Source organism: Hydra viridissima, unplaced genomic scaffold (assembly GCF_058129835.1).
Source record: "Hydra viridissima isolate aposymbiotic clone 2 unplaced genomic scaffold, HvirCarnegie_v1 scaffold_4, whole genome shotgun sequence".
Classification (NCBI taxonomy): Eukaryota; Metazoa; Cnidaria; class Hydrozoa; order Anthoathecata; family Hydridae; genus Hydra; species Hydra viridissima.
This window is the reverse complement of record NW_028324303.1, coordinates 17214027-17236491: the sequence shown is the minus strand read 5'-3', so window position 1 is coordinate 17236491 and position 22465 is coordinate 17214027. Positions and strand designations below refer to the sequence as shown.

At 27.9% G+C, this 22465-nt stretch overlaps 1 protein-coding gene across 5 annotated transcripts in view; it reads right to left on the bottom strand.

Moving 5' to 3' along the window:
• The window catches only part of LOC149890191 (methionine synthase-like), a 31059-nt gene that overhangs the window by 3811 nt on the left and 4783 nt on the right, over positions 1-22465 (bottom strand). For 2 of the 5 annotated variants that reach the window (XR_016451467.1, XM_090083905.1), the window contains exons 3-27: positions 19795-19884; positions 19626-19695; positions 13123-13215; positions 12445-12551; positions 11414-11473; positions 11194-11288; positions 7226-7326; positions 6952-7013; positions 6777-6844; positions 5637-5716; positions 4407-4519; positions 4162-4302; positions 3883-4068; positions 2837-3016; positions 2622-2738; positions 2283-2423; positions 2081-2170; positions 1883-1981; positions 1459-1512; positions 1251-1361; positions 873-973; positions 559-747; positions 399-480; positions 158-256; positions 1-69 (exon numbers count right to left, since the gene is read on the bottom strand). The exon at positions 1-69 is cut by the window's left edge and continues 4 nt beyond it. Coding sequence is in view for 3 of the 5 variants with exons in the window: in XM_090083905.1 (XP_089940031.1) it covers positions 1-69; positions 158-256; positions 399-480; positions 559-747; positions 873-973; positions 1251-1361; positions 1459-1512; positions 1883-1981; positions 2081-2170; positions 2283-2423; positions 2622-2738; positions 2837-3016; positions 3883-4068; positions 4162-4302; positions 4407-4519; positions 5637-5716; positions 6777-6844; positions 6952-7013; positions 7226-7326; positions 11194-11288; positions 11414-11473; positions 12445-12551; positions 13123-13215; positions 19626-19695; positions 19795-19884 (2598 nt within the window). In the remaining 2 variants the exon portion in view is untranslated. Of the gene's footprint in view, positions 70-157; positions 257-398; positions 481-558; positions 748-872; positions 974-1250; positions 1362-1458; positions 1513-1863; positions 1982-2080; positions 2171-2282; positions 2424-2621; positions 2739-2836; positions 3017-3882; positions 4069-4161; positions 4303-4406; positions 4520-5636; positions 5717-6776; positions 6845-6951; positions 7014-7225; positions 7327-11193; positions 11289-11413; positions 11474-12444; positions 12552-13122; positions 13216-19625; positions 19710-19794; positions 19885-22465 lie in introns of those variants that run through there. The other 3 variants (XR_016451468.1, XM_090083906.1, XM_090083907.1) reach the window with 3 other exon arrangements.

Genomic DNA, 22465 nt, shown 5'->3' with positions numbered 1-22465 from the left:
TTGATAATCATGCCAATCTAACTTCAGATTATTTTTTCTTGCATATTGAATTGAGACATACTTTCTATCCTATAAAAAAACAGCCTCAAACAATGGTAAAAAAAATAAAGTAGTAAAAAATAAGGACTGTGATACTAACACTTTTTTTTTTTTTTACTTTTTTTGATTCCAAGTAATCCATCCTGATCTCTTCATATTCCTCCTGGATTTCTTCAATTAACTCAGCCTTACTAATGTCATCAAGCAATGCTTGGGCCTATATTGACAAAAACATTAACGTGTAAAATTTCTGCAAAAACTTTCCAGATTTTTTTTGTAAATAAACACTTTAATAGAGAAAAAATATTTTAAATAGCAACTAAATAACTAAAAAAAATTTTGTTCAAATCTTTTCTTACAATGACTACACTTTTTGATGCATCTAGAACATGAATTGTTGGGTGGGTGTATCGAGGTGCAATTTTCACAGCAGTGTGTGTCCTATAAAAATTACAAAGAAATTTTTAAAATTTGAGTTCAACTTGATTGAAAAATTAGAATTAAAAAATTGAAATCTACCTTGATGTTGTTGCTCCTCCAATAAGTAAAGGAATTTTAAACCCCTTGCGCTCCATTTCCTTTGCAACATGTATCATTTCATCTAAAGATGGAGTGATTAGACCAGAGAGCCCAATAAAATCTGCCTTCTCTCTAACTGCTGTTTCAAGGATTTTTTCACAAGGTGTCATAACCCCAAGATCTATTACACTAAAAAAAAATAAAGAAAAATTCAATTCAACATGCTATTTTTGAATTAAAAAAAAAAAAAGAAAAAAAAAAGAAAAAAATCTGAAATAAGAGGTTATTACAGATTCTAATTAGAATTTGAGTACCGAAAGTTATTGCATCCTAAAACAACGCCAACAATATTTTTTCCAATGTCATGCACATCTCCTTTCACCGTCGCTAACACTATCGTTCCATTATTCAGTTTCTACAAAAATATATGATAAATTTTTTTATGAACTTATTTTATCTTTGGTAATTTGATAAAATTTATACTAAAAAAAATTATTTGCTCACCAACAAAAAAATTATTTGTTGAACAAAAATTTTTCAGAGTGTTTTTTTTTTTTTTACAAAATATTTTTATGAAGCATTTTGTAAATGTAAAAGACAGAAAAATTAAAGATCATTATTATTATATTGAATGTAATTTTATCTAGAGAAAAAAAACAGCAACAAAAAAAAATAAAATAAAATAAAAAAACCTCTCTTGCAGCAAATTCTCCTGCTACATTTCCATTTTCTCTTTTCTCTTTCTCCATATACGGAATAAGATGACCTACTGCTTTTTTCATCACTCTGGCAGACTTTATAACCTACAAAAATTATTTTTCAATTAAAATTAAAATCAAACATCTAAAAGACTACCAAAAAGAATGTATTATGATTTTGTTCCAATAAATTTGAAAATACCTGAGGCAAGAACATTTTCCCTGCTCCAAATCTATCACCAACAATAGACATTCCCTAGAAAAGTTTTCTTTACTTTAATTACGATTATCTTATGAAAAATTTTTAACAAATTTCACCTTAACAACTTGAATATTTTTATATTGCCTAAGTTTTTCAAAAAAAAGTATTTTAAAATAATTTTTTGAGAAACTTTTTTACCACACAAAACTTTGGTAAAACTTAGTACACAATATGGTAGCAATTACAGTGGTATAATATCAAATATGCTGTGGAAGCAACTGCATCCAGAAATCATTAAAATTTGCATTCCAAACAAGAAAAAAAAAAAATTAGAATTGACTCAATTTGATCTGAAAATTATTGTAAGTATAAATATTGAATCAAAAGCCAGATTTAATCAAATACTTATCAAATGTTAACTGACACTCATCAATGGCCCCTCTATTATATTCAGTGGTCTTGGAAATAGATGAGACAAAAGTCTTGCTTCTTCGACATCATCCAATATATACTTATCAATCCCCTTTAATTAAAAGTAAAAAATAAATTAAAAGTAAATTAAAATGAAAAGTTAAAAAGATAATTAAAGTCATTGCTTTTTAATTACTAAAATGGTTTTCACCTTAATGAGAGAGTATTGTAGCCTCTTAACAACATCCTCACTTCTCCAACTCTCACTCGCTTCCAACTTATTAGCTGATTTGCTGACAGTCTAAAGAATGTGAGTCAGTTGCATGCTGAAAGGTTTTATTTGCACTACTTTTGGTTCTGATTGTATTTTTTCCTTCGTTTTCAGTAAAAAAGGACAAAAAATTTTAACTTACTTGAGCATATTCTAGCATTCGCTCTGTACTATCTGATCTTTTGTTCCATATCAGGTCTTCACAAAGTTCTAACAGTTCTTTAGGAATTTCATCGTACAAAGGAATAGCACCTGCATTAACTATTGCCATATCGAGACCATACTAAAAAATAAATAGTTTATTACCAAGGGAGAGTTTTCCATCCTTGAAAGTAATATCAAAATATTCTTAAATTAAAATTGAAAAACATTTTGATGATAAAACAAAAACATAACTAAATAATTAAAATATTGTGACTTTCTTGTTTTTGACTGAAAATGTATCTGTTCCAAATATTTATCGAAAAATTTATATTTTTACCTTGATAGCATGGTAAATAAATACTGCATGCATAGCTTCACGAACAACATCAACGCCACGAAAAGAAAATGAAAGATTTGACAATCCTCCGCTTGTTCTTGCATGTGGACAGGTTTTCTTAAATAACAAACAATTTTTGTTTTCAAATTTGCTCAAAACAATTTTTACTGATAATCTCTACAAATATAAGTAACAAGTTTTAAAGAGTTTGTTACTTTGATTTCTCGGATGGCATTAAGAAAATCTACAGCATAGTTATTGTGCTCCTCCATGCCTGTCCCAATTGTCAGAATATTAGGATCAAATATTATATCATTTGGATTAAATCCAACTTGCTCAACAAGCAGCTTGTATGACCTTTGACAAATATCAACCTTTGATTGGAAATTGGCTGCCTAGATAGTGAATGAAGAAAAAGTAACAATATTTTTTTGACAAACATCATTTCGTTTAAATGGAATATCAATATTCTAGTGTTTTATGAGTTTTTTATGAATTTTTATGAGTTGATTTTGTACAAGAATTTACAAAAGATTGTAAAGAAAATTCTAAAAACTTTTAATGTTGTTACATCTCACTATATTCCTTCAATATATATTCTTATTATATTATCTTAATATATCTCTTTATATATTCTTAAATATCTGTTATATATTCTTAAATATCTCTTATATTTTAAATATCTGTTATATATTTTTAAATATATCAAATATTCTTAAATATCTCTTATACAGCTTTGCAGTTTGAGATAACAAATTGTTGATTTTTATCATATTAAAATTTTTCGGAAATAGGTTTTAACTTTATTTTTATGTCCTTTTGCTATCTATGTTTGATAATATAGCCCAAAAAAAATCACACACACTATTCAGCTTCTATAAAACATACAACTTTCTAACTCCACAAAAACACTGGGATTAGTTGAAAGAGTACCCTGACATCCACAATGACAAAGTGTAATTTATAATTGACTTTAAACTAAGTTACAAATGGCAAGCACTACAACTATGAGCTAATTGCAGCTAAGCTTACCTGGCTGCATTCTAGTATTAAAAATCAAATTAAAATTGCAGTAAAATAAAATTGTAACTGTAAAAATTTAATAAAAAACAAAAAGCAAAATGTGATTAAACAACATCTTATTTCAAATAACATACAAAACGTCAAACTCCAAATTTTACTAAATTCTTTTTAAAAAAAAATCAACCAATCAAAATTAGAAACAGAAAAACAATCCAGTTATAAACACACTTTAACCCACCTGCCCATTTTCATCAAAAGCCATGACTACAACTGCTGCACCATATTTTTTAATAAGACTTGCTTTCTGTAAAAAATCATCCACTCCATTTTTCAGACTAATACTGTTCACAATACACTTTCCTTGTGTGCACTTTAATCCTGCCTCAATAACTTCAAAATTTGATGAATCAATACATAATGGTACCTAAAAAAAGTTCTTTTGTAAAAAAAAAAATATATCCAAAACTTTTAGCAAAAGACTCTTGAGATTTATATTTACAAAGATTTATCCACATACCTTTGAGATATCAGGCTCAGAAGAGATTAAATTGCAGAACATTGTCATGCAACTTATGCCATCCAACATTCCATCATCCATATTTATGTCAAGAACCTGAGCACCATTTTCAACTTGCATCTTTGCAACTGCTAATGCATCCTTATAGTAAAAAAATATAAATTGATTTTAGAAATGACATAAAATAAAATTAAAAAGAATTTTCTTATTGTAATTTTTACTTTTATTGATAGTTTTAAAATTACCTCAAACCTTCCATTTTTGATCAAATTACAAAATACACGAGAGCCAGCAACATTACATCTCTCACCAATGTTCAAAAAAAGTGAATCAGACGAAATGCGCTTCATCTCCAAGCCTGACCACATAAGAAAGTTACAAAAAAAATATGGAATTTACATTTGTGACCTTTAAATGTTCTTAATTTATAGATTGGTACATATTTAAATATTTTTATTCTTATTTACATTTCAAGTCAGTATACATCAATATTATAGGGATGGTAGAATTATTTACTGAATTCTCTAGAAATAACAACACAGTTATTAAAAATATACCAATGCTAATGTATCCAAAATACATTAACAACCCAGAACTGTCACATCTTCTAAGGACAGGAAGATTTTAACAACCAGTTGAGAACATAGACTGCTTGTTAAGAAAGAGGCAAATTGTAGACATTAAAACAAATTTTTTAATCATGAAATGAAGATGTTCACTGAAGAGTAGCTGTAGGGAAACCCTTGTTATAAACCATTAACAGACAGAAGAAGGGATTGCAATAAGTCAAAAAACATAAAAATTGAACACTCGAAATACTGAAGAAAGTGCTATAGAGTGATGAGTTGAAATTTAAAGCTAAATTTAATAGTTATGATCTAGCCAATAAAGTCCATCAACCCAATTGAAACACAATTTTTCTGCAATTTAATCTCTTATACATTGGTTAATAGGACAGAATGTTAAGAAAAAAGTAGCCTTTATCTAAAGAACACTTCTTTAAAAAACTTGTAGAGAAATTTAAATATTTTGGTATAAAACTTTGAAAGGAAACTTTAATCAAATGAATTTATGTAATTAAAAAAAACTTAATCAAATGGATAAACTTTGGTTATGTTCGGATAATTATCTGTCGTCGAGGTTTTAACACCCCTTTAGAAAACCTTAATCCTTGAGCAAACAAAATTTATCAAAGGGAGTTTGTTTTAGTTATTTAAATTCTTGATCAAATTTACTTTAATTTACAAGAATTTATTAAAATTGAAGTTAAGTCTAAAATTAAAAAAATGTATCAATTTTTGTCAAATATTTATTAAAATTTTTTTATGCAAATAACATTGATATGCATTAAATTCTGGTTAAGAGTTTAATTATTAAATTCGCTAACTAATAAAACTGGAAAGTTGTCTGGAAATTTTTAATTTACAACCTAATGTAACTCTTATCAAACAAACAAAAAAAAATTTAAAAATTACCAGAAAGAAGTAGTGCATCGTAATGCAATTGCTCTGGCAAAACACGAGGAGATACATTTTTTACTACTTCAGCAATTGCCCTTAATGATTAAAAAATAATTTATTAAACAAAAAATGAAAACAATAGTTCTTATTATTGTTTAAACATTGTTTTTAAATTAAAAAACTGCAAAACTGCAGTTTAGAGTGATAATTTTTCTAAAGCATGATGGTCAGTCAAAAATATGGAAAATCAACGACCAAACTTGAGCAGAGAACTCATTTTGCCTAAACAGCATCCCATTTTAATTGAATGCTATTTAAACAGGATTCCATTTCAATTGAATGCTATTTAAACAGCATCCCATTTCAATTGAATGCTATTTAAACAGCATCCCATTTCAATTGAATACTATTTAGGCAAAATGTGTTCAATGCTCATTCCAGAAAACTCCTTAGTTTTGTTTGAATGCATCAACTGCACTTATATTTCTAGAATTTTCCACAAAACTATATACAGTAAAAAGAATCAATTTTTGTATTAGCTGAAAAAACTCAAAGATCATATTTACTATGCCAACTTCTTTTGTTCAAGAGAGAACAGAGTTCAGCAAGTAAAGCAGTTTAAAGGATAAAGAAAGTTAAACCTCTTTAATCTCTTTAATCATATCCATCCCTTATGACTGGTTTTTAAAATATGCTGCATGAGATTGAAGTCTGTGAGATGAGCATTCAATTTGACCATCATGTATTGATAAAATACTGAATTCCATGCTCAAGGTAGGTCCTATACAGAGCTCCTCTGAGTTAGCAAGCAAACTCATCCAAATGAACCATTCCAAAAGTTACCCAAAACTGATCCTGATTGGCACAACCTTCTCTTGTGTATTAGGAGAACCAAATTTGGAGTGGCTCATCATTAGGTGATAATTAGCAAACAATGAGGAGTTTCATAATGAACATGAAGTTCTTTGTTCTTTATGAAGTTTTTAGCAGAGAGGTTTCGGAAGATGGCAAAAAATTTATTTTAAAGGTGATTATATAGACCTAATATTAATTTTTCATAAATTATTCAAAGTAAGCAGAAAAGGCTTCTGATCTAAATCAAGATTGATTATCATTTGACTATTAATTAATTCAACAAAAGAAAACTTAACAAACTTTATATGAGCTGGTGTTGTTCCACAACAACCTCCCACTATGTTTAACAAGCCATCTAATGCAAACTCCTAAGAAAGTAAAAATGTCCAATTTCACCCAATTTCAGTAATAATCTTTTAAAAACATGATGACAGCTTACTAAAAGTGAAAAGAAATAAAATACTTCAACTGGTACCTTGATCTTACTTGCCATTTCTTCAGGAGTCTGGTCATATTCACCAAAGTGATTTGGTAATCCTAAAAATTGTTGATAATTTCAAAAATACACCTTATAAATATAAGTTAAACACACTTTATAAATACAATTTATAAATACAGTTAAACAACAAGTTCCTAGCTAACTTTTATGTTTACTATGATTTGTTTTTTTATTCTTAATCTATTAAATTTTCTTTTATTAGTTTAAAAAAAAAATTTAGCCAAAGAATTTAACATTTTAATAATACTACCAGCATTTGGATAACAGATAACATAACCTTCGAACATCAAACCAATTCTTTCAATAAATGGTCGCATATCTTCAGCTCCTAATGCACAGTTTAAACCTAAACTAAACCAATAAGTAACTCTATAAAAGTTAATTAAAAGAAAAAATATTTATTTTATAATTTAAAAAAAGAAAAATGCAAGTTTTTAAAAGAAGATAATTTCATTTTGAATGTAATATATAAATGATAATTAACTTTTAAATGTTAATTTCTTTCCATTGTTGTCATTTCCAATTTGTTAGGTTTTAATTGAGTTTTGTTTTATTCAAACAACAGATGGTAAAAATGTTATTGCTGATTGCCAAAGAAAAATGCTACCTAATATTGCAATCATCAATACTGACCTTAGAAATTATTTAGGCAAATTCAACTTTTTTTTTTATAGAATTTCTCTGACTAGAAAAAAAAAATTTATCTCTATTTATTCACAACATCATAGAATGCCATATTGTCTTTTTTTATTTTATTTTAATTTTATTAACATAGATTCACTAATTTTTTCACTTTTAGATCAAAAGGCATCTACAAAAAGCATAGGAAAATTTTTATTTAGCAAGATATCCATATAATTACTCTAATGTTTTTAACCATTCTTTCAAGAAACCTAGAAATCATGCACATAAGTTCCGGTTTTTATACCTAAAAAGCAAAGTAAGATTTTTTTATCAAACTCAGTTCAAAAGCAATATTGTAAAACATTTTTTCATGCCAATCATTTATGAAAAATATTTACTTAAGTTAGTTTACTTAAGTTTTTAAAACACTTGATAACACCTCACTGTTCCATAATTTGGGGGTGAGTCATCAATGAAAACACCCAAAAAAATCCTTTTGAGGGATCAAAGTACATACCCATGGGATATCAGAACAAGTGATTTTAAAATTAACGATTTCTGTCCATGAGAGAAATTTGCATTTTAAGTTTTTTCCTATACCGGCTAAATTTGAGAGATGGGTTTTTGACAAAATTTCAACTTTGGCTATAATTCAATACTTTTTATTCTTTAAAATTTTATTTTGATAACAAAGATAACATTTATATTTTTACAGGAATTTCTAAGCAATAGTATGTAAAATTAAAAACTAATTTAATGCATTTCTCAAAATTAGAGTTGCCACATCCCAACTCTACTATACTCTACTATTGTTTTGATTTCCAGTTAATCCTAAACACTTGATAATTTTTACCATTTTTCCTTGGTTTTCACATTAGGAGACATAAATATTTCATTAAAAACTTTTAAATTTGTTGAAAATGCCGAATTCTGCAAAAGCTCAGTCTGAATGTCGTAACTCTGTTTGCATTCTCTGCATGTCAAAGAGTGATCGCTGCTTAACACCTTTCCTAATCAACAGATTGAAAAAACATAGCCCTATACCCTTAAACTTTGCAGATGATCGCCTACCATATGGCATGTGTACAAACTGTCGTTTTCACTTGCAAAAAATAGACGAAGGAACATTAACAAAGCCATTTCTCAAGCTCTATGATTTTAACTCAATCATTGTGAAGCAATAAACAAGAAACTCTCTGCCTTGTGATTGTATTATTTGTCAAATTGGAAAAACAAAATGCGAGGCACCACCTCCATTGGCAGTTGATACAACTCATGAAAAGTCAACTAAAACTGAAAAAAGATGTGCAAAATGTCTAACATTACTTGGGCCAGGGTTACCCCATAAATGCACTGCTGGAGCCAGAAGTTTGATTCCCCTAACAAAAGCAAACACAAAAACTACTGATATTGTGGCATCTTCAGTGTTAGGGACTCAAGATGCATCTCCAAATGGAACGGTTCGACTCTCAGGTGGAGATCCTAAATTACCAATAAAACTTGGTAAGTTTCTTTTGTGTGCCAATATTCATTAAAACTCAAACTTAAATTCTAATTTCAGAAAGAAAAATCTCTTAGATAAGACAGTACTTATTAATTTGTGCAAGGTTTACCTATTTGATGATTTCTCCTTGCATTAATGGAATTAAATTAATGCACATGCTTTAGATTATGCACTAAGTCTTTTAAAATTTCGGGCAAAGCTACTCCAACTCGACTGTTTAGAGATCCTCTTCCAGTTAAAAGCCTTCCAACTGTGCAACTTAATACAGAACTGTCCAATAATAAGATGACACAGCTTGTCTCAACCTTCAATTCTATTGCCCCTCAAAGACTCGTGGAGGCAAATTTTGCTAAGAAGTTTGCACAACACGGACAGATGCTCAAGGATCATTTTACTGTTTCTAAAATAAAATGTTCAACCAATGAGACTCGAAGAGATGTTGTGAATTGTAAAAATGTTGGTCACCTATTGCAATTTGTTTTATCAGCACAAGCTGTCCCTGAAGAACACATTGTAAAGGTTGGATTAGATGGTGAAGGTGACTTTCTAAAGATGAGTTTTGGTGTTCTTCAGATAACTGCAGCACCAAAAAGTCCTGTTTTGAAGCCTCCTAGGCTTTGCAGCTCATCCTTAAAGGATTCTGGAGTAAAGAAACAGCTAATAATAGCTATATCAGAAGGAATGCCTGAGACATATGAGAATATCAAAAACCTTTTGAAGCTGACAGATGCTAATTCTATTTCCTATATCTTGTCATATGACATGAAAGTAACTAACATTGTCTGTGGTCTTCAATCCCGTGCCAGCAGACATCCTTGCTGCTGGTTTGATGCTGACTCCTCAAACCTTGGCGCTTGTGGTTCCTTGAGAACTTTTGGAAGTATCAGAATGGCTCATCAAGCATTTGTTAAGAAAGGAAGTGACTTGAAGAGTGAGAAGCATTTTACAAATGTCATTTACACACCTCTACTCAATGCAACAGATGATACACTAATTTTGAAAGCAATTCCACCTAAGGAGTTACATTTGTTGTTGGGAGTTGTCAACCATCTGTACAAGAATCTGATCAACTGATGAATCAGATGGGAAGGATTGGCCTATGGAATTAAACATACCTCTTAAACCCTTTCATAGTGGTCATTTTCATGGACAACACTGTCACAAGCTTTTGAAAAATGTTGATATTCTAAAACAAAAAATTCAAAAAGCAGCTGTAGATGTAGCACTTCCATTTTTTGAAGCATTTCAACAATTTGAAAAGGCACTTCTAATCTCAATCACTCCAAAGGCCCAAACTGTGTTCTTTCATGTGTCTCAGTTCATCTCTATCAGCAATTAAGCTCTTGGACTTTACAGTGAGCAGGCCACCGAAGCTCTGCATTCAAACTTCAAGCCTCAATGGCAACGGTATAAGAGAGACAGGACTCACCCAGAATATGGATCTCATTTGGTTAACTGTATTGTAGATTATAACAGTAAACATCTTTAGAAATATTTAAAAAAATGACTTTTTTGCTATTAGAGTAAAGCATTCTAAGAAGTCATTCTTGAAGTAAAAACTATTTTTATGTCTTGGTCTGTTCTTGTTCCTTTGTTATTTATTCAGAAAATAAACATTTTGAAAAAAAAAAATCTTTGTATAGTTGCCAAAGTTAAAAATTTGTCAAAAAGCAATCTCTCAAATTTAGCCGGTATAGGAAAAAACTTAAAATGCAAATTTCTTTCACGGACAGAAATCATTGATTTTAAAATCACTTGTTCTGATATCCCATGGGTATGTAGTTCGATCCCTCCAAAGGATTTTTTCGGGTGTTTTCATTGATGACTCAACCCCAAATTATGGAACAGTGACCCATAAATAAAATTTAAGAGTGCTTTGATAAGAAGTTAATTAAAAACAAGTTGTATAGAATATTATGTAAGTATAACTAAGGTATGGTCCTTATGAGCCAATAAGATCTGTTTGGTCAGATAACAAAATGTTTCACCTAAATGATGTCCTTAACTAAGTTATATACATTTATAACATACAAATAATATATTCTTTTTGCTCTAACAATTATGTTTATGTGTAAGTATATAATTTCTACCACAAAGGTTTAACATGTTGAGTGCTTGTAACAAAAGCTTCAGTAGTCTGGCCGGATAGTGTGCGTCCACTCTTATCAACAATTGTACCTGATACCTAAACAGTGCAACTCAAAACATTAAAAAACAATTCTAAACCATTTTTAAAATCACAAAAAACGTTTTTTGGATCATTAAAAGTAACTTCATTAAATTTAAAAAGTAGAAAATAAAGCAACCTACAAACACAGGAACTCTTTTGTAGTTTTCTTCAAAAAGAGTATCAATTGCGAATAAAGCAGCCTAAAATCAAAATATTAAAATTTATAATAAGTAATATCAAAAACCTTACGCAAAAGTTTTTTGATAAGAACAATCTGGTTTTATGTGGAAGAAATTGTACTTTTTGTAAAAAATATCGTGTCAATATGATTTTATGTGGAAGAAATTGTACTTTTTGTAGAAAAATATTGTGTCAATATGATTTTATGTGGAAGAAATTGTACTTTTTGTAGAAAAATATTGTGTCAATATGATTTTATGTGGAAGAAGTTGTATTTTTTGTAGAAAAATATTGTGTCAATATGATTTTATGTGGAAGAAGTTGGACTTTTTGTAGAAAAATATTGTGTCAATATTGTGTAAAAAAAATATTGTATAATTTTAACAAAGTGAAGAACTTGATAGCAAGAAGAAGAATTTGATTTTTAAACACGAAGAACTTTAGGTTAGATTTTAATAAATTCATGTTTATTTTTTCAAATGACAAATTTTTAAAAACTTCTCTAACATATTATTTCACTTTCACAGTAATTTTTAGTTGCCTAAAAAAAAATTTTAGATTTCAAAATGGTTGCTTTTCTATGAGTGGATTATTCTATAAAATGCATTTTTGTTATTTTGTTTCTTTACACCATTTATGAACCAATGGTGATCAAACAATAACACAATAGTATTTTCATCATTTTTGCACCATCTTTTTTTTATCAAACATGCAACACTATTATTTAATTACTATTCTGTGTAGAATAAAAACATTCACACACAAAAATAACTTTTCTAAATATATTTTATTTTACATACAAGAGTATACAAGAGTATTATAACAAGTTGAAGAAAAACTGTTTAATAAAGAAGATTTGTTTTTTGTAAAACTAAATAATATTCTTATATGCCAACATAATCACACACTTAATTATCAAGATAATGGAAAGAAAATAGAGAAAGAAAATAAAAAAATGTTGAAATTGTAGCCTATGGTTTACATAGTGTACCTTAGCATTTGCAGTATCAAAAATGGTTTCAACAAGCAACACATCTACACCACCATCAAGAAGTCCAATGGCCTGCTCTTTATAAGCCATTACAAGTTGATCGAAAGCTGTGAAAGAATAAAAAATAGTAACAATAAAAAAATAATAACATAAAAATTCACATTTAAGATAAAACAGAAAAAAAACATAAAAAAGCTGAAAATGTTTAAACTTCTCTTGCAGTTTGCAAGGTGTTACAAAAATTTTTACAATTATTTACAAGAAGCATATTCAAAAAAGTTAAAATATAATGTTTAAGACATATAATACTTAGGTTGAAATTACACTGAGCAAATTTATTATAAATATAAAACAATATTTATTAGAAGTTACCTATTTATACAAAAATTGATTTGTCACAAAAAGTTAATCTTTTCACAGGAAAGTAGAAGGTATTTTGGGGTTAATTTTTTTCTTATATTGAATTTTTTCAAACTTAGTAATAGTCACAAAGAAAAATTTATTTGTAGATTTGATGTTATATATATAACAAATTCATGTAAAAATATGCTTTGTCTTTCCTCAGAATATGCTAAAATAACCTTGTACCAATTTGGTTTCTTGACAACAAATATCACTTAATGTTAATCTTACTAAAATTCAATAACAGAGCTAAAAAATATAAAACAATAAACTTACTAATATTTCTAAGTGCAGGATTTTCCACTGATGGCGATATAGATAGTGTTTTATTGGTTGGTCCCATGGCACCAGCAACATACTTGTAGGTGCCTAAATTTTTTAGAATTTCAACTGAGGATCATTTTATTTCAGTTTACATTGTAAAAACTTGTGGAAAAAATTTTTTGTATTTTGTTTTCCAAACTCATATTTATAGTTTGAAACTATGTATAAAAAAATTAAATGAATTCTTTTGTTACAAGGATTGGTTCTGGTTGATTTTAATGAGTATATTAAAGAAATTAGCAAAGAAATCCATGTATCAAATTGTAATTTTGAATTTTATACTTTTTAAATTAGAGTTTCATCAAAATCCACACATCTGGACACATTTTTATTCTTAAAACAACTTTAAAACTTGATTGCAAAGAGCTTAGCAAAGCATAAAAACTGAATTTTTCCAGATTTGCTCCATTTATAGATACAAACTAATAGTAAAAATTTTTTTTTTAAATTTGGAAACCTTCATAGCAGCCTTTTAGTGATATTGATATGAAGGGAGGAATCTTAAAGACTGTATATTTTCAACAAAAAAAAAAAGATCCTATTTTCTGCTCATTTTTAGCCACAAAAGCATCGTTAGTTTTGACAAAAAATAATAAAAACTTATTATTTTTGAAAATTTTCAATGCAACTTTAATATAAAGACACAGTAGCTTACTCAAAAGCATGAATTTTATTAAAAATACTACTTTAAAGAATCCATAACAACTTTTGTGTCTTTTAGATAATAGGAGAACATTTTGTTTCAATGTGCACAAAGCCATAGGAAAAATAAAACTAAAGAAATTATTTTGATTGTAGAAACTTTTAGAAACTTTTAAAAACTTGAAAATTGAAAACTTTTGCAAACTTGTTATTTTAAAATGTCCATTTATAAAAAATGTGTTGGTGCTTAAAACAAGATCAAAACAGTTGGGTCATTCCACGCCAAACGGTCCAATTTCCGAAAAAATCCCCGCACTACCATCTCCGATTTTTTTAAAATTTTGACAGTATGTTGTTAAACATGTTTCATGAACATTGCCAAAATTTCAGATCAAAATAATTATTATTTCGGATTTTGTGGTACTTTTTGTAAAGCTTACCCAAACTTCAATATCTTTCAGTGGCTAAAATTCCTATATTTGGGGTCCTATATTTTTGCAATGAAAGGGTAATATATCTTAAAAACGTGGTTTCTTAGTAAACCGAAGGTGCAGATCACAAATAATTTATTAAAAGTTTCATATTATGTCTATATTTTAGTCTATGGTTCGCCAAATATCGTCACAAACGCAACACTATAAATATTTTTTATTTATTTGTAGGGTCATATCTCTAAAACTAAAAGTTTTTGAATATTGCTATTTTGTCAAAAGGTTCTACATACTGTCATAATAATATGGATTAAAAATTTGCTATTCTAAAAATTTCTCTGCTGAGTTATTCTGAGTGCAATATGGCGAAAAAAGTGAAAAACCCTAAAATAACGTGTGTTTGAATCCCTAAAACATGATGTGGGCAAATTTTTTTTGTTTTTTTAATTGTATTATTGGAAAGACCTTATTTAAAAATTTTAGAAACAATAAAAACTGTCTTGGAGAGATTTTTCTTATGAACGAAAAAAACATGGTCAATATATAAATTTTTTGAATTTTACAATTTCGTCCTAAACATAAAGATTTATCATACTGCATCAAAATCAAAGCTTATTGTGCCAAAAATCAAAATATTTTAATGTTCAATAAATATTTTTTAACGTTTGCTTCAGTTATTTCTAGGGATTTTCGGGTCTGGGTACCCGGTTTTTTTCGGGCACGGCGAGTCCGTGGCTGAATACCCGGCCTAAGACTCGGCGAGTCTCGTGATTTGAATGCCTGGACTTGTTTCGGACGCATCAGGGTGTTTTTTGAATCCCTGACCTCTCTAGTCATCTGTATGTAATGCATAATAGCATGCTTAGATAATGTTGTAGTTATATAATCGCTAAGGCAACCCACGGTAAAAAAAGTTCATAAAATTAACGGTTGGATCAAAACTGTCAATTACAAAATAGTTGGGTAAATCTAATCCAGAAAGAGGCAAAATATAAATTATAATATTTTCTAATGTATTTTGAAACAATTTTGTATCATTTAAGAAACTCTTCAAGGTATTGGAAGTGTGCACTTTAAGAAAATATAAATACGGAACATTAGTTGACAATACGCTAAAGCCTATTTAATTAAATGTTGAAGCTTTTAGTAGAAACGCTTCTAATCTTGCAATATCCCAATTAGCAATTGATTTTATGTTAAGAAAATTAAAAGAAGCTAATGGTACTTTAAGTAGAGAGCTTTTAATGACAATAAAAACTAGAATATATAGCCATTAAATTCAAGATTTAGAAGAGCTATTTTAATCTCTTGAAAATGGTACTACGCCAAGGAAAAGAAAAAAACTTACAACAGATTTATTGAAGAGATTATCTTATTATCTATAAAATACTGTGGATAAATGCATGTTATTGGCAATTTTAAATACTAGAGAAGTTGAGGCAACTGACTATGGGCACCAACCAAAAAGGGGCGCTTGTTTTTTTTTTATATATGTATTTTTTTAAATTTTATTACGAAATTTTAGGCGACGATTATTCATATACCTAAGAGCACCATCAATCCAACACGTCACAAATGCGGTCCTGGTTATAGATGCAAAATCTAGTTTAACAATACAGCTTTTACGACACATTTTCTGCAACAAAAAACTAAAAACAAATATTTTTATGTTAACATATTGTTTCTTATCTACAAAAAAAAAATTTGTGATAGAAAAAATTCAGTTGTACGAAACTATAATCAACTTGATTCCAAATTAGATATTTAAAATTGCTTCAAATTTGGAATTAATGTCTGAAACAACAATTGACGGTAAATTGTAATATCGACCTGTTGCAGAACTGATTGGATTTGGAATGACTGCAATAACATGCTGCTCAGGAACCCAACAATTGTCCTTGATGCTAGGCCAGTAAAATGACTGAGCCATACCATGAGGATGCATAAAATCAATGAAAACATCTTCCTGTTCTTCTGAAATTTCACAAATTTCATTTTGGACGTAGCTCGCAGAATTTAGAAAATCCGACTTCAGCTCCATTTTCTTTTTTATACTCCAAAAAAAGTTCCTTTAAATTAACTAACAGTAATTTTTTTTGCATATGCACTTTTTTTGCACCAATGCCTACAGATACAAAATCCTTTTTCCCTGGACATGTTCTGCTAAAAGCTTTGTGTTCATAAAATTTCAGAATTTTTTCTTTAACATGTTCTGGCAATTTCTTTGCTCCATTTCTTTCTGGAAGTGCTAAGATTCCACTTTTTGCTTTTAACTTTTTTGCTGCTTTAGCCATTCTGTCTGATACTTTAAACTCACTACATATTTTTATTCTTGACCAACTGTTTGGTATAAGAGTTAAAACTTGAACTTTTTCACGGGGATTACTGATTGTAGATATTTTATCTTTCAATTCTAATATCAAATCTGACCAGTCAATGCAATTCTCACACTCTACACTTGCACTGCTTAGTGGTAGGACACTATTATCTGGTGATAAACCACTAACAACAACTATTTTTTCTGCAACTGCAATTTTCACTTTTGAAATTTTGCTTTTTACATAACTAGCATGATCTCTCTTACTAACACGTTTTCTTAAAGGTGAAATTCCAAGCTCAAAAAGGCTAGTGTTAATAGTGTCAGTTGAACAAAATATATCATCTATGTCATCAATATCGTCAATTTTTTCACTTGAAGAGCTTGTGGTTGAATAAGCTTTGCAGCAATTTGGACACAATTTTTGACCTGGACAAATAACTTTATTTGTTAAATTCGAAAGACAGTCTGCAGTCTCTTGGTCAATACATCTCAAGCCTTTAACTGAGCAACGATTAGCCATACCAAAAGGGTTTAAACAATGGCGCTGTAAATGCGTGTATTTAACCAACAGCAGTGATTTGTGGTGGAAACAAATTAAAGTAATATTTTTGATTAAATTATAAGTTCGCCTCACAATCAAACTCTGTTCCTCGTTCGAAAGTTCTGAGCAAAAGTCAATAAAACCCTTTTTTTGAGAATAAGTACTTAAATGACATAAACTTCCATCAAATTTTCCAATACAACAAGTAGTTAAGTTTTGTTCAACAGACATGTCAGGATAAATTTAAAATAACTCTTACTATAACATCTATTCTAATTTTCGTCTTCGAATATTAGATGTTAGCGATAAACTTAAATATTTGAAATTAATTTAGAGAGATTTGTCCGTAGAATAATAATATACTTACTTACTAAAATTACCTCTACATGGCAATAGTTAATATACGGACCTTAATATCGTTTTTAAAATATCAAAGACTTTGCAGACCTAACTTAGCTTATAAAAACTAGATTTTTTTCGTTCATAAGAAAAATCTCTCCAAGTCAGTTTTTATTGTTTCTAAAATTTTTAAATAAGGTCTTTCCAATAATACAATTAAAAAAACAAAAAAAATTTGCTCACATCATGTTTTAGGGATTCAAACACACGTTATTTTAGGGTTTTTCACTTTTTTCGCCATATTGCACTCAGAATAACTCAGCAGAGAAATTTTTAGAATAGCAAATTTTTAATCCATATTATTATGACAGTATGTAGAACCTTTTGACAAAATAGCAATATTCAAAAACTTTTAGTTTTAGAGATATGACCCTACAAATAAATAAAAAATATTTATAGTGTTGCGTTTGTGACGATATTTGGCGAACCATAGACTAAAATATAGACATAATATGAAACTTTTAATAAATTATTTGTGATCTGCACCTTCGGTTTACTAAGAAACCACGTTTTTAAGATATATTACCCTTTCATTGCAAAAATATAGGACCCCAAATATAGGAATTTTAGCCACTGAAAGATATTGAAGTTTGGGTAAGCTTTACAAAAAGTACCACAAAATCCGAAATAATAATTATTTTGATCTGAAATTTTGGCAATGTTCATGAAACATGTTTAACAACATACTGTCAAAATTTTAAAAAAATCGGAGATGGTAGTGCGGGGACCTCTGGACCACTTGGCGTGGAATGACCCAGTTATATTTTTGATTTTGGGTATAGTTTTCAATTAAATGCATGAACATGAAAAGTTAAATAAATAAAAATTGCCTATTTTAATTGGTTGAATTTAAATGAAATAACCCTTGAACAAAGAATTTGAAGAGAAAAAAAACTTAATAACGGACAAAGTTTTCTTTGTTAAAATCATAGCTTAGACAGCAGTTATTTTATTAAATTATAGAGTTAAGACTTTGCAGATAAAAAGATGTAAATGAATAAATTATACAACTCGATTTTAAATAAAACTAATTTTTCAGCTGTAATAATTAAGTGACACATGCATTAACACATGTATGTAAATGATAAAATTCATCCATTACATGTGCATTAGTAAATTGAAATCAACTGGCAAAAAACAAAATAGAAAAAATAACTGTTTTCCTTAGTACTCTTTACACTTTTTAACCTTAAATCAAAAAAATCAATCCAAGTAAATTTAATAGAATAATTTTATGTCTTACTTTATTAAAGCAAATCTTACTCTTTTAGAAATGAAAAATGATTTATAAGTCAAAAAGACTTTTATAATGATTGTTAGCCTTTTTTTTTTTGCATTTTTGGTTCAAAAAAATTTCATTTTAGAACAGCTTTTAAATAGAAAGAGAATTTTTTTTTTTTCCTGAAATAAATTCAAAGTTTGTTAAATAAAAGCTTATTTTTTTAATTCAATTTTGAAAAATTTAATTTTTAGGCATGATTCTTAGTAAAGTTGTGAATCCTTCAACAAAAACTCTTAGTGTTTTAATATCTACACTTTTTTGTTTGTAAAATTCTATAAAGAGCTGGTTCAGATCAACCAAAAAAAAAAAAATTTTTCAGGAAAAAATGTTTTGCAAAATAATAGCAACTATAACAGTTTGTTTAGTATATTATTCTTAATATATTGAATAAACTGTCATAATTTTCAATATATATATATATATATATATATATATATATATATATATATATATATATATATATATATATATGTGTATATATATATATATATATATATATATATATATATATATATATATATATATATATATATATATATATATATATATATATATATATATATATATATATATATTGAAAATTATGACAGTTTATTCAATATATTAAGAATAATATACTAAACAAACTGTTATAGTTGCTATTATTTTGCAAAACATTTTTTCCTGAAAAATTTTTTTTTTTTTGGTTTGAAAGGTTTTGTTTAGCAAAAAAAAAATCAATGAAGCAAATGATAATTTGATGATGATATTCTCTATTGATTTAAAAGTAAATATTTTTTTGTAGGAACATAAATACAGAGTTGTTAGCATCAAACAGAAATCAAAACTATACTTTTTAACCTGTAATTTTAGAGACATCATTGGCTGCCCTTCGTGCTATTTCAGCTGCGGTTTTGTTCATTCTATATACCTTAAACAATTAAACTGTAAAATGAAATCACAAAAATTCATTTATTTATTAATCTACTTTTAATACTTTTAACAGTTACATACATATAAACAGCCTTACTAATTTCTCAGTTCCATAATCTGCTTGAGCTATTGCTGTTCCACTAAAAGTATTTGTTTCAACAAAATCAGCCCCAGCTTCAAAATAAGACTAAAGAAAAAAAATAAAGACTAAAGAAAAAAATAAAGACTAAAGAAAAAAAGCACATGAACCAGAGACTAAATTGTATAAAAAAGAAAATAAATTATATTTATATATCTTAATTAATTAATAAATGATTACAAAATAAATTGTCAAGAAAATAAATCAATAAGTTTTTTAAAGAATTCTTTTAGAATTTTGTAAACTTCTAAAATAAACCTAAACAAATGGATTAAATAAAAGTCAAAAGTGCATTGTAAATATTTATTGACAGATTTTTCTAGCATGTGTTAATTATTTTACACATATAAAAAATGATAATAAAAGTATTTAACACTAATTCATATAGGGCCATTCCACTTGGCATAGAACACCTCAGATGTTAATGAAAATTGTTTTTGTGGTGTATATTAAAGAGATAAGCAAATTCTAAAAATCTTATACAGTTCTTGAGAAACAGATAAAGTTGGTAACATTCTTTATTATAACAATCTTTTGTTTTTAACAAGTTGTGATTTCAACCGATCAAAATATTTAAGATACTGAAATAAGTTAATCTCATTTATTAACTTTTCTTTTTCAATTTTTCTTTACTTTGGCTTAATAACTTTTTAATTTAATGCTTCGTTTTTATTCATTAAATAATAAAATTAATAATTATTCATTCAATAATAAAATTAATAATTATTCATTCAATAATAAAATTAATAATTATTCATTCAATAATAAAATTAATAATTATTCATTCAATAATAAAATTAATAATTATTCATTCAATAATAAAATTAATAATTATTCATTCAATAATAAAATTAATAATTATTCATTCAATAATAAATTTTTTTCTTCTGCCTTTAGTAAGACCAAAGTCACTGATCAAAGGCCAAAAAAAAAGAAGTAAAGCTGAAACTTTGCTGAAGATTGATGCGCTTTCTCAAAGGAGATTGTTAAGAAAGTTAGTCTTAGTTAGAAAACAGCTCATACCAACAAACAGAGAACACTTGATATGGAAGTGAAAACATCTCCAAAATGCTGGACCTCTGGTCAGAAATTTATCATAATGCTTTGTACCAAGTTGGCTTTGATAATAGAGAGCAGGAAAACAGGAAAATAACCAGCAACTAGTTTAAAGGTCAATGATAAAAATCAAATTGTGACAAAGTAAAATTGTGATAAAAATCAACTTTTTATCAGAATGTTACTTTTACTTTTATCAGAATGTTACTAATACTTTTCTGATAATTTAACCCAACATGGGTCATACACTTTTTACTGTTATTTTATCTTTTGTTTTTTTCTTCAGTCAGTGAGTAACCCTGACTCAAATTGATGGTGCCTGATCCACTGGTAAAAAAACTTGATATTATGCTGCGCAAACTTTGAAACTGCTCATGTCTATTGTTCAGCAGTGTTTTTACAACACTCCACCATCTTGCTATGAGTCAACTTAACCAGTTACCAAAAAAAACATACAAATATTAAATGTCATAAAGCTGCCAGTTACACCAATACTGACTTACAGTTATAAAGAACTTGAAAAATGATAAAACAAGTTAGAATAGTGTATCTTCAGGCACCCTGCCCATTTTAAAACTGCAAAACAATTTGTAACTTTCTAAAAGTATATAATATTAGAATAAAAGTATATATTATTACAATAGCAAACTAAACACTATTATTAATCTAGAAAAAAAAAAAACTAAAAATCTCATGCACGATCTAAGAAAACCAATGACATTATTCTAATATTTCTCACAATGCTTTAAATATTCTGTGAATACTTTTAGATGAATAAAAAATAAAAAATCTGACTTTTGACATTTTTCCATGATGAAAGGCTGCACTTAAAGTTTTCCTTGCTAAATTGCAAATTTTTTGTGATTTCGAGTAGGGCTGGTAGATTAATCGGTATTTTACATTAATCGATTAACGATTAAATTTCGAAAAATTAATCGATTAATCGATTAATTTTCGATTAATTTTAGAAAAAATGTGTTTATAACTTATTAAAAAGTAATTTTTATTTTTTATGATTTTATTTCTCTTTTAATCAGATATGATCTTAAAAAACATAAATTATCAACAGTATCATCGTTTAAGCTAGTTCTTAAATTAGTAACAAATAAACCAGCTGCACTAAAACTTCTTTCTGCTTCTATAGAAGACGGGGGAAGACTTAGCATGGCATTATAAATCTTTTCTAAAGAACTTGGTCTGTTTCCAGTGCTTTCGAGAACTGCAATTTCGCGTTTAATGCATGTCAAAACTTCTTGAGGGGAAGATTTAAAAGTTATCCCTTTAGTTTTTCCTGCTGCTGAAGCTGTATTAGCTATTATTTCTGCTAATTCTTCACCTTTAGTTTTTTTTCTTAATGGTTCTTCATTACAAGTGTACTCTAACTCAGACTGATATGCTGCTTCTACTTCCTCATGTAGAAATAAACGTAGGTATATTTCTCTAGCAGTTTTAGCAATTTTATTTTTATGTGGGTATTTCAAAAGATTATCTGGAAATTCTGAGTCTGATTTATAGTCAGCTGGGTTATGTAAAAAGCACAGTAAACCAGCAATATTACAATTTCTTCTTTCAA